This window comes from Plecotus auritus (assembly GCF_963455305.1).
Source record: "Plecotus auritus genome assembly, chromosome: 2".
Classification (NCBI taxonomy): Eukaryota; Metazoa; Chordata; class Mammalia; order Chiroptera; family Vespertilionidae; genus Plecotus; species Plecotus auritus.
This window is the reverse complement of record NC_137771.1, coordinates 31,859,182-31,871,329: the sequence shown is the minus strand read 5'-3', so window position 1 is coordinate 31,871,329 and position 12,148 is coordinate 31,859,182. Positions and strand designations below refer to the sequence as shown.

Below are 12,148 nucleotides of genomic sequence, written 5' to 3'. Positions count from 1 at the left end.
AGCCCGTTTGGGGGAAGAATGGAAATTCACTCTGGCGGCTGCTGAGTCGGTTCTTTTTCTCTTACCTGCCTCTCCTTCTACCCCACAGGAGGAGGTGCGCCAGTCTGTGACTCCTGCCGAGCCTGTTCAGTACTACTTCACGCTGGCTCAGCAGCCCACCGCCGTCCAAGTCCAGGGGCAGCAGCAAGGCCAGCAGACCACCAGCTCCACAACCACCATCCAGCCTGGGCAGATCATCATTGCACAGCCTCAGCAGGGTCAGGTCTGTGAGCTGCAGAGGGTGCCTGCCCAGCAGGATAGTACTTCTTAGGTTTGGGATGGTGAAAGCTTGACCAGGGCAAGACAGGTACTGAGAGCATCATAGAGCACTGGATCTGAAGTCTGGAAACCTGGGCTCTCCCCAGACTCAGCCACTGAGGTGACATGTCACCCTAATCTCTCATGGGTCAAATGAGGAAAGTGTAGTGGACAAGATGTTCTTCAGGATCCTTATGAGCTAAAAAGTTTTAGAAGGAAAAACGGTATAATACCCCATGAAGAGTAGTGGCATCTCTGTAGAAGGTGTTTTAAGTGGATTCCATGCCTGCTGTCTGTGTGTCTACACCAGAATTGGATTGTATCCTTAAGGGAGAAATCGGGCATGCATACCTCTCCTCCCTTTCTCCCCATCATTTCTCTGTCCTACTGTATTTGAGTCAAGTGTCCTTCTCTTTTTACAGTAGTAATCAGAATATTCTTTCTCTCCCCAATACAGTTGTGAGGGCAGTAATATGCACATTTGTTGGGAATCATGAGAGGCTACAGAGAACTCTGTTCTCTGAGCTCTGAATTCAAACTCCCTGTCAGTCATCAGCTTATTTATTCATCAAACATTGGTTATCCTCTGTAGGTAAAGTCCTATGCCATGTGTTGGGGACACAAGCATGAGTCAAACAGTCCCTATTTTTAAGAATTCATAATCTAGTTGGGGCTATAAATAAATTAAAGATTATACCACCATGTGGAAAGTGTAAGATATTCTTAGGATGTGTAGAGGGTATTATGGGAATGCATCAAAAGGGGTACCTAACAAAGATGTGAGGGGGTGGTAGAAGAGGATATCAGAGGAGATTCCTTTAAGGGAATAATATGAGTTTTAGAATAATGGAAATGAATCAAAATAGACAAGGAGGGACTTCCCAGTACAGGGCTCAGCACAAGCAAAGGCTTGGAGTTGAGAAATAGCACAAGGCAGTGGGGAAAGGCTGCAGCACAGGGAACATCTAGCAAGTCTGAAGACAGGTGGAGGACACATTCTAGACGGCCTTGTATGTTCTAGTGAGGAGCTGGGTTTGCCTAGAAGAAAAAAAATGGAAGTGGCAGTAGATTTAAGTATAATTGTGACTTTAGGACGTATTCCCTGCTTGTTTTTTTTATCCATATAACAAATTTATTGAATGCTTGTCTTTACCAGACACCATGCTAGCAGGAGGGGTTCAAAGATGATTGGACCTCAATCCCTCTCTTAAGGAGTTCACTGCATTGTGATGCCTAAGGGACCTTCTTTAGCGCTTGCTTGTGCGTCTGCAGTGGTGAGAGCTTTGCCTGCCAAAGGCTTTATCCCTTTATAGAGAGAACTTCAAGGGAGTCTGCTAAGGGCTGGCTCTGATTGGCTGATCATCTTAAGAAGCTCATAATTGTTGTGCCCTGACAGCAGGGCACGCCATACGTGATTTGACAGCTGCTATGCTAACACAAGCCCTCGTTTTCCTGAAATGATTTAGAAATACTTTGGAAATCCTCTCAGGAAAATTGAGTTGATAGAGTACAGTGATGAGTTGGCAGTATGCATTTTTTTTTTAGTCAGCAAGAATTTCATGTATCCTCTTTTCTGCCACCCTGGACTTGCTCAGCCTAGAGCTGATAAGGCTTGTGAGGATGGTGAAGTTGGTCCCTCCCAGCATCTTCCAGCTATTGTTTCACTGTGTTACTGGTTCAGGGTGGCCTTGTGTTGTGTGACACACCCCAGGACCTCTGTAGTAATGGCTGTTTCAGGTTGAGTGCAGATACAGAATACATATTAAAGTCGAAGGAAAGCATATTTTGGTAAAGTGAATCCTCTATTTTCTATCATAAAATTGGAAACTTTTATTCCTGGAAGCTTAAGGAATAGGCTGAGTTGAAAATTGCAGTGTGAGAACAGGAGATGTTTCCTATTGTCCTAACCAACTGCATGCATTTTTACATAGGTCTCTCTGTCTGTCTTCCATGCCCTCCCGTTACTTAGGGGTGGCCTCAGTTAAGATCCAGGTATTCAGTGTTTGGTGTCCAGTGCATTTACCTGTTCACTCTCCCATAGGCAGCTGTGCTATGATCCAGAGCAGCCAGCTGGTCGCTGCGGGCTGGGGTCGCTCTGCTGTTTAAATGGGGTGAAAACCAGTGTGCACTTTATTTCCCTCCCAATGTCTTGCAGGCCTAAAAAGGAGCCCACAATCCCAAATTTATTAAATTCATAATTCATGCTGACCCCACTTTCCATTTAGTTTGCCCTCCAAATTCACCTGCTCTAGACCTGACTTGGCTATTTCTCAAGTGAACTGCCGTGGTTGCTTTTGATTCTTTTGTACCATATGTACCTTACGATTATCGAAGTGGCTGTGAAAAGTTGTAGCATTTGAAGCATAGAGATGTTTTGGGCTTAGGCAAATATTTTGTACTATGAGCCTAAAAATAAATCTTTGTTTTTTTCATCTTTTATTTTGGTGAGTGACTTTCACAGTGCTCTAAGCCCAAAGGACTCTAGGTTGAGTATTATTTGGTGTTAACATGACTTCAGGCATTCATGGAGAGGATTTGCTCCTAGTTAACCACTGGTTATTAACCCCTTGGTAAGCCTACTGACTCTGAGCCAGACTCAATCAGCTTTCTCATGACTCTTTCCAGACCACCCCAGTGACCATGCAGGTTGGAGAAGGTCAGCAGGTGCAGATTGTCCAGGCCCAGCCACAGGGTCAAGCCCAGCAGGCCCAGAGCAGCACTGGACAGACCATGCAGGTGATGCAGCAGATCATCACAAACACAGGAGAGATCCAGCAGATCCCGGTAAGCCCTGCCTTGCCTCAGGTCTGCATGGCACTCTTCAACATAATAACAGAGATACTTAAAGATTTTATATCTGTATATACACACAGACAAAAAAAAATGGTGTATGTGTGTGTGCATGTGTATATATTTTGCGTGGTTATGTATATCTCACACACACACACACACACACACACACACACACACACACACACACAAACATTTTTTAAACCTATATTCCTATTACCCTAGACTGGTGGTCGGCAAACTGCAGCTCGCGAGCCACATGCAGCTCTTTGGCCCCTTGAGTGTGGCTCTTCCACAAAATACCACAGCCTGGGCGAGTCTATTTTGAAGAAGTGGCGTTAGAAGAAGTTTAAGTTTAAAAAATTTGGCTCTCAAAAGAAATTTCAATCGTCGTACTGTTGATATTTGGCTCTGTTGACTAATGAGTTTGCCGACCACTGGCATGTACTACCCTTTACCTCTTTGCACACAATCTGCCACAATTGCCTAATCCTCACAGCTTCCAACTACACAGTAACATTTAGTCTAGTCCAGTGGTTGGCAAACTCATTAGTCAACAGAGCAGCAAACCGCGGCTCGCGAGCTGCATGTGGTTTGTGAACCGCGGTTTGCCGACCACTGTTCTAGACCACAACTTGCTTCACTGTGTGCTCACTTTTTTCCTTTAACCCAAGTTAGAGTTCACCACTGTGGGGCAGCTCCTCTTAATTTCCTCTCACTCCACCTGCGTAGAGAAGTCATTGTAACCACCATTCTGTGCCAAGGCCCAAAGGCCCTGTGAGGCAGTCCTGTCTTTTGATTAGAAAAGAATAAGAGGGAGGTGTATAGGGAAGACCATAAATACACTTGTTGCATGTTCATTAGTCAGTTCCCCCTGGAGCCTGCAGCAAAGTGTATTTTTGGTTTTCATTTAACTTATCCATTCCTTCACCGTGGACTACTGCTTCCTGTGTGCCTTGAGGGATTTCATTTCTTAGATTTGTTGACTTTTTTACTTGTACTTGTTCTTTTGTTAAAAATGTTCTTGTCTCAACACTTGCCATTTATACATTGGTCATTTTGCCACCAAAAAATGTAGAAAGTGAGTGACATGGAGCAGTCCTTCTATTTCCTACCCCTTGTTCTTCCTATTGTAAATGAAATGTAGGCAAATCTGGAAATTCACTTGGGCTTGATTAACCACTTTCTCTGAAAAAAGCTCAAAAAGTATCCTCAACTCTGGTTTTGAAACTGTTCTTATTAGGTTAACAGAGTACTAGTCCAGGAGAAAGTTTAGGAAAGTGGAGTGAGTGTGTGTCTCTGTGTCTGTGTCTATCTCTTTCTGCCTTCTCTCTCTCTCTCTCTCTCTCTCTCTCTCTCTCTCTCTCTCTCTCTCTCTCCTCTCTCTCTCTCTCTCTCTCTCTCTCTCTCTCTCTCTCTCTCTCTTCTCTGTCACACACACACACACACACACACACACACACACACACACACACACAAATCCATCAGTTGCAGGTGCCTTGCCTCACTTTTTCAGCCACCAACCCAAAGATCTCTCTCTTGAATGGTTTTCATTCATATGGAGGCACCAAAATAAGTTCATTTAAGCCAGAGAGGAGTAACTGGCTTGAGTGTTCTTAACCCTCTGGCGCACAGAGCCTTAGCACAGATGAGTAGAATTTAGGACCTTGTCTTCACGGTTTTTGGATAGGAGCTTGCATTTCTGAACTCATCAGCGTGCTTGCAGTAGTGATGACCTTCAGGAAGGAAACTGCTTCTCTTTTGAAAGCCCAAGGGGTAGACTTATTTGCTCTTTAGTTAACATAAAAAAGCTGTGAGGATCCCCAGACTTATCCTGTGATAGAGGACTGAAGTATATCATCAGATGTCTAAACCTAAAAGAAGAGCTTCTAGCTTCTAAGAGCTGCTTGGAACTAGTTGGTGCACAGCTTTCCAATCACATTTGAGTTTCTACAAAGAGCTCTTCCCAGCAAGAAAATGGAAAATCGCTATGGCCTCAGTACACCTTCCCCACTCCTGGGTCAAGGCTTTAGTCTTTCATCCTGTGCGCCTTGGCTGGAGTTCTCTGACTCCTGGGACCAGATACCGTCAGTCTTCAGCAGTGAGGTCTCCTACGCCTCCACCCAGCTGCCTTCATCCCCATAAGCATCTTAACATCGTTGCCTGGAAAGCTGCATCAAGGGATTAAGATGGGGAAGGGAGGCTTGGCATCACAGCTTCCCAGCCGCTCCTCTCAGCATATTCTCAGGAAATAAATGACTGCAGGTCACAATATCATGCCCTATCTTTTTTTGAATTAGATTCTTACAGGTTTAGATTTTGTGGCCCTCCTTGCCTTAAGCAGACAATTCTGGAATGATCTACCAGAACTTCAGAATTAGTCTGTCTGGGTGGTTCCAATCCTCTTCCAGGCTAGCAGTTTCAGAGAAGCAGTTTGATTTAACACTGTACACAGGAGAGCCACTTCAGCCTACCAGCATTTTCCTCGTGGAAGTACAGTTCCCTTCAGTGACATTAGCTCTTGAAGGCAGGGGAGTGTTTATTCCAGGACAGAGGCCTGTTAGCCTCAAGAAGCTCACCCTTACAACAAAGGCAGCTGACAGCCAAGGAGGGTGATGTCTGGGCGCCCCAAATCCCAAGTGTGAATGTCTGCAGCCCTCCTCTGCTGACTTCTCTGCTGAGCCACAGCTCCTTGTGTTGTAACCACCTTGGCCCTTTCTTCATCTGCACATTCAAAGCACTAAAACTTTCATGGTACACTGGAGCGTTAAGAGCCTGAGTTAAGGCTTTTAGCACACAATTAAATGCAGTATGTGGTATTATTGTATTATCTGAGACTTAATCTTAAGCATGAGGGACTCCAAGGGCATTTTTGTAGGTTTGGTTTCCCATGATGGAGTTTTCTGAGGAAGGTTTATTGATTCAGCTTCCCCTTGGGAAGTGTTTGGCCAGAAGCTAGTGCTGAACACCAAGGATCCTGAAAGTCCCTCAGACTCCCGTTGGTCCTGGCTCTTGGGGACAGAGATAGTAAAGCTGGCCAGCTTTTTCTTCCAAAATGTGCAGCGTGGAATTGGGCAGTTCTAGGGCTGTGGTGCGGAGTGACGGCCATCTGCTTTGTGCTCCTGGCAGACACTGGAGCTGTTCTCAGTACAGTATTAGATCAGCCATTCTGGGAACTGGGTGGAGTAGTGTGGAGCTGGAGGGAAGAGAGGCCCACACTTAAGGTATAAATATTCTGATGATGTTAGACAGCCTTTAGGATAAAATCCTAAGATAAACTGGGCAAACAGCTGAGAGCCAGCGAATGTTGAGGGTGCAGCCATGCTTTTTCATATATGTGACAAGATCCTCAGGGTGTTTTTTCAAGGTCCATTCAGGGAACTATTCTCTTTTGTGTGTGTGACTTGCAGGATAGGGAAGTTACGGTTTTGCTGTTTTGACCTCTATTACAAAGGAACTTTTCTGGGCATGCTTTTTTGGAGGGCTCATGGAGGGCACATGAAAAATTTGCTTGTTTGAAGTTGCGCTCAATCTCCTGTGGTCTGTTTGTCTCTGCCCTGCCCTAGGTGCAGCTGAACACCGGCCAGCTACAGTACATTCGTTTAGCCCAGCCTGTATCAGGCACCCAAGTTGTGCAGGGACAGATCCAGACGCTTGCCACCAATGCTCAGCAGGTATGTTTCCCAGGGATGCAGGGCTTGACTTGGGGACCAGCAGGAGCTGGCTTCCTTATTATTCTCCCTTCCACCTTATTCTTCAGCAAGAGCCACCTCCACACCTGCATATCTATTCTACACCCCACGGTAGGGTTTCATGGAGAATTGCATTCAAAGTGTGTCTCTTGCCATTTTGTTCTGAAGTGCAAGGCAGGGAAGTCTCAAAGAAAGCCTGAAGTACCTGTATGCAGGTCTCACCAGAAGAAGCATTTTGACAGATTGCCTCTTTGTCAGGCTGTTACCAGCTTTAAAACTGAATAGCTGTTGTGTTCTGGCCCTCCTGTGCCCTTTGGAAAGCTTACGTGGATTTTATCCTCACCTCCTCAGGCACCCTTAACCAGAGATTGCTCCCCTTTCTCCTCTTGCCTTAGGATATTGGAGGCTGTGAGCCACAGGTGCTGAAGGTGCCTCCCTGGGCTTGGGGGTTGGGGAATGTGGGCATCATTGCAGGGGGTGGGGTGCTGCTCAAGGAGAGGCATTGTTAATGGATTCTTTTTTGCCTCATACCCAAAAAAAGCAGCAATCGTTTAAGAGCTGGATCTGTCTGGCCCAGTTGCATTTCTGGTGATGTATCTATTGACAGTGGTAACAGAGCTGAGTTTGTAGAGCATGTCTCCAAAGATTTAATTTGGAAAATGTGAGGAATGAGCCAGAAGTAAGGCTTCTGAGTTCCATATAGTCTCTGGGATCATTAAAGGTTCACATGGAACTTGAGCTTTTCCCTAATTTCCTTGGGGTTCACTGACATGGAATCAGAACTTAAAACTGGTCACACCCTTGGGTACCTCACCCTCTGCTTTAAAAAAAAAAAAAAAAAAAAAAAACGCCCATAAACTTTTGTAAGATTCTAACCTGGGATCCCAAAAACTTTTTATGGCCTGGGGGTGGGAGGAAATGAGAAGGATGAGTTCTTGGTTTCCCAGATATCAGTTTTGGAGCCAGAAACTAAAGCCAGAAAGCTTGACTTGGGGAGTGGGGGTTACAGAGAGGAGGGGAAGAAACAAGAGGAGCACCTGAGGGCAGTCACAGTCTGTATAACAACAGATTGTACTTGTGACGGTTGGCACGTGGTAGGTGCTCAGTAAATGTTTGTTTAATGAATGCTGAATAAATAGTATGTAAACGGAATTTAAAGATAATGAAGCTTTCTTTGATATAAAGGAAGTACTGCTGGCCATGGCACAGTTAATCTCATCTATGAGGAATATTTTCCATTTGTTTCAGGGTCATTCATTTATTCTGCAGACATTTCTTGAATACTTGATTTGCACTGGGAGAGTCAAAGAAAAAACTTAGCTCCTGCCCTCAAGCTTATAGACTGGTAGGAGGAGAAAGACCAAAAACAAGGAACAGTAGTATGAAGCTCTTTCACACGTGTCCCCTAGACCTGATGGGTTGTTTTGGGCCATTGTGAGGACACTTGAGAGGACCGTCCTTACCTTGCAGGTTGGCTGTGATGATTCCAAGAGATGGTGCACAGAAGACATTACTAGTCAAATGTTCCATAGATACACCTATGCACACAAGCATGCTTCAGTCTTCTTTCTAGTCTACCAAGCTGTTTCCAACAGTTGACATTGTACGATGCATTTCTACACGGCAGTAAATTTCTCTTAAAATCCACACCTAAGATTTTAAGTGCTCGTGATAAATGTTTTCCTTGCTCCCCCCCCCCCGCACCCCCCCCCCCCAATCCTTGGCCCAAAGGGCTGCACGTGGCCACTATCGGAAAAAGTACTTTATAGGTTTGCCACAAGGGCTTCTAGGGCCAAGGCCACCTGCTCGCCAGGGTGTTTCATATTCCAGTCAGATAATCTGGGTGATACGGGTTTGGTTTGGAGCCCACCTTCCAAGAATGAAAGGGACCACTCACTCCTTTGCCCAGTGTTTTGCAAATTGTCTTCACTGGCTGCAAGACTCTTAGGGTTTCTGACTAAACTGAAAATGTTATGCTCACTCATGTCAGCACCAATGAGCTAGGTGTTTGATTTGAGTCCCAAAAAGACCTTGATGAGTGGGTAGTAAGTGACTGGTAATGTCGTGTGTTCCAAGGTTGTCTGTATCAGCGGTTGCCAACCTTTCGGACCTCACAGACCACCAGTGGTCCACGGACCACCAGTTGGCAATCGCTGCTCTATATGGTGCCAACTCTGAGTAGCCTTCAGGGCTAGGGGATGGGAGGGATCTTGCTTTTCTGCTACACGTCAAGCACCTATTCTATGCCAGGCATTATTCTGGTCACTTTATATGTATTGTCTCATTTGATCTTCACAACCCTCTCCTGGGTAGTGGGCTGGTGGACCAGACCCTGCAGCTGACGTGCCTAATCTGCCATCTTGATTCCTGCAGATCACACAGACAGAGGTCCAGCAAGGACAGCAGCAGTTCAGCCAGTTCACAGATGGACAGGTAGGACACCCAGTCCGAGCAGGGGGCAGAGGGTGAGGAGTTGGGTGGGGGGTGGAGGTTAGTGGATGACATCTATGGGTTTGGATGATTAGGGCAGCTGTCCCATTTTCTGTTAACAATGAATGGACAGAAATTGTTAAAACAAGTACAGTTTTTAAATCAGGGTGCCTGACCTTTAGCATTATAGACTTTATATAGCCCAAATCCCCATTTTACAGATGAGTAAACTAAATCCTAGAAATGGGAAATGCTTTGTCCATGATCAGTCAGCTGTTCATTGCAGAATAAGGACTAGAACACAGGTCTCTCGTTTCCCTCTCTAGGGCTAGTTTTTCTCTGCTGCTCTTTAATGGTATGGATTAGTTGAAATGCAGAGAACATGTGACCTCTCAACCTCTCAGTGCCTGGAATTCAGTAATTCTAAACCCGTGCAAAGAAAGAATCTTACTTTTCCCTCGGCCTATCCCCTCATACTATGACTATGCTCCCAGTCACCCCTGAGGACGTGATGGGATGATGTGCCCGAACTTGTATTCTCTGCTGCCCATAGGAGAGGAGCCGCATCATCCACCTCTGGTTCCTGCCAGCACCAGGTGCTAGGTTCACATGCCAGGGCTCCTGTGGCAGGGGTTTTGGCTGGTTTTTGGGGGGGCAGCTGAGAAACCAAATGACCAGTTGGCACTAACTTCCCAAAGTGGCTGTGTGAGCATCTGCTTCCCCCTCACGGATCTTGGCTGTAGGAAGTGTTTAATTCCAGGTGACCTCCTCAGCAGGGCCCATGTTGGAAGTGCAGGTTCAGTGTAGTCAGATATTCTGAGGAAAGGAGGAAGAGGGGGTAATCCTATTGCCCCTGCCAGTGAGGATTAGTGAGAGTTGGGGAAATGCTGACTTCCAAGCTGCTGGTACAGTGGTTCGAATTGCTTGTGTTTGTCACAGAGGAACAGCGTGCAGCAAGCTCCAGGCTCTGAGCTAACGGGAGAGGCAGAGCCCAGAGAAGTGAAAGCCACAGGAAATGCAACTCCCTGCACCTCTTCCCCGCCCACTACACACACCCCCTCACACCGTGCTGGTGCCTCCTGTGTCTGCTGCTCCCAACCCCAGCAGAGCTCCACATCCCCTCCTCCCTCTGACGCCTTGCAGTGGGTGGTGGTTGAAGTATCTGGGGCCCCGAACCAACTCGAGGCCCATAGGGAGCTGCATGCCCCTCTCCCAGGGGTGACCTCACTCTCTCCTCTCCACCCCTCGCAGCAGCTCTACCAGATCCAGCAAGTCACCATGCCTGCCGGCCAGGACCTCGCCCAGCCCATGTTCATCCAGTCAGCTAACCAGCCCTCCGACGGGCAGGCCCCCCAGGTGACCGGAGACTGAGGGCCTGAGCTGGCAAGGCCAAGGACACCCAACACAATTTTTGCCATACAGCCCCAGGCAATGGGCACAGCGTCCCTCCCCAGAGGACCCCGCCGACCTCAGCGCCTCCTGCAGGCTAGGACACTGGTGCGCTTCGCCCACACCTGGGGGCCGAGATTCTCCAACAGAAAAATGCAATATTTTTTATTTCCTTTTTTCCTTTTTTTTTTCCACCGAGGAATCAATATTTCAATATGTTGAGCTGTGTGTCCAATGCTATGAAATGAAAATATTAAATAACATATTTATGGCATTTTCTTGAAGAGTGTGGTTGAAGATATATTTCTTTTGTTTTTCTTTTTTGGGGTTTTACCTCCACTTCTTTTTAGGAGCAAATCTCCTAATGGGTGTATGTTATCTCCTGACTCTTGCAACAGCTGCTGCCCCCAGGGTTTTCCATCTTTTCTGTCCTCCGATTAAATTAGGTGACTGCGTGTAGCTTCTTTTTCATTAGTGGTCTTCTCTCCTTGTCCCTGCTCCTGCCCTGGAGCTCTGTGCACCTGCATCCAGAGGCCATGGGAACATCCTTGCATTTAAGAGATGAACTCATTGGCCATGGAGAGGAGAGTGGATGGTTTCATTCCCAGACCCTAATCTCCAAGGGACCCAAGGAGACTAGAACTTTGTGCATTTACCTCCATACACACATTTTTATTTTTTAAATGCATTAAGAATTGTGCTAGTCTCCTTTGCTGCATGGACATCAATGCATGACATGAAATAAACCTCATTTTAGACAATTAAGAGTCTTGAGTTCTGTATTTGGCAGCATTCATAGGGCCACTTGGCTTGGGAAAGGCTTGGAAAGGTTTGTTTGCCTTCAGGTTGGGTGTCTGTGAATGAGGGGGACCCTTTTGAAAAAAAGCTAAGGGAAACTTACACTACATATCTAATTCAAACTGAGGCCTTCAGCTAATTTTAAAGATAAACTTCAGCAGGATCTATTTGCTTCTGAGAGGCCCCTGCCCACCTTCCGTCCTGGGCTACCACCATGGGCCAGACTCGGTTGTGTCCTGTTTGGTTGAGGGTCAAGAGAGAGCATCTGTCAATGAGAAAGCTCCATTCTTCAAACTAGAACCCAGGTAAATCTCTCCTCTCCTGTCTTGGCATGGGCTGGCACTTTGAATTGCCTACTATGGGCATACCCAGTAGCATCTGCCATGGAGGGCAGCCTAAGCCCCTTGTCAACCAACAGGTCACAAGAGGTCTACAGCCTGTATTCTGTTAATGAATAAAAAGAGCATTCTACTTCATTGGCCATAGTGGCCAATGGGGAGCCGTCTTCCTTACCTTCACAATGCCATCCTTTCAACTAGAATGAGGCCCATTGTCTGGGAAGATCAGAGAACTGATTGCCAGGAAAAGTAGGTATCAATTTCTCCTCTGACAGTAATATGCCATAAAAACTTGGGCAACTTCCTTCTCTTTGGGACTGTCTCAAGGTGTGAGATGGGGATGGGGAAGGTTCTTTAATATTAGATGATTTTAAGTCTGACCCTGATGTCCTTACAATTCCTCACCAAATACCT

At 46.3% G+C, this 12,148-nt stretch overlaps 1 protein-coding gene across 15 annotated transcripts in view; it reads left to right on the top strand.

Moving 5' to 3' along the window:
• The window catches only part of NFYC (nuclear transcription factor Y subunit gamma), a 74,037-nt gene extending 62,678 nt beyond the window's left edge, over window positions 1-11,359 (top strand). For 9 of the 15 annotated variants that reach the window (XM_080656493.1, XM_080656494.1, XM_080656485.1 and 6 more), the window contains 5 exons: window positions 89-262; window positions 2,923-3,081; window positions 6,654-6,761; window positions 9,153-9,212; window positions 10,461-11,359. In XM_080656493.1, the coding sequence (XP_080512619.1) occupies window positions 89-262; window positions 2,923-3,081; window positions 6,654-6,761; window positions 9,153-9,212; window positions 10,461-10,580 (621 nt within the window). In that variant the 3' untranslated portion in view covers window positions 10,581-11,359. Of the gene's footprint in view, window positions 1-88; window positions 263-2,922; window positions 3,082-6,653; window positions 6,762-9,152; window positions 9,213-10,148 lie in introns of all 15 variants that reach the window. The other 6 variants (XM_080656480.1, XM_080656490.1, XM_080656491.1 and 3 more) reach the window with 1 other exon arrangement.
• Window positions 11,360-12,148: the final 789 nt, after the last annotated feature.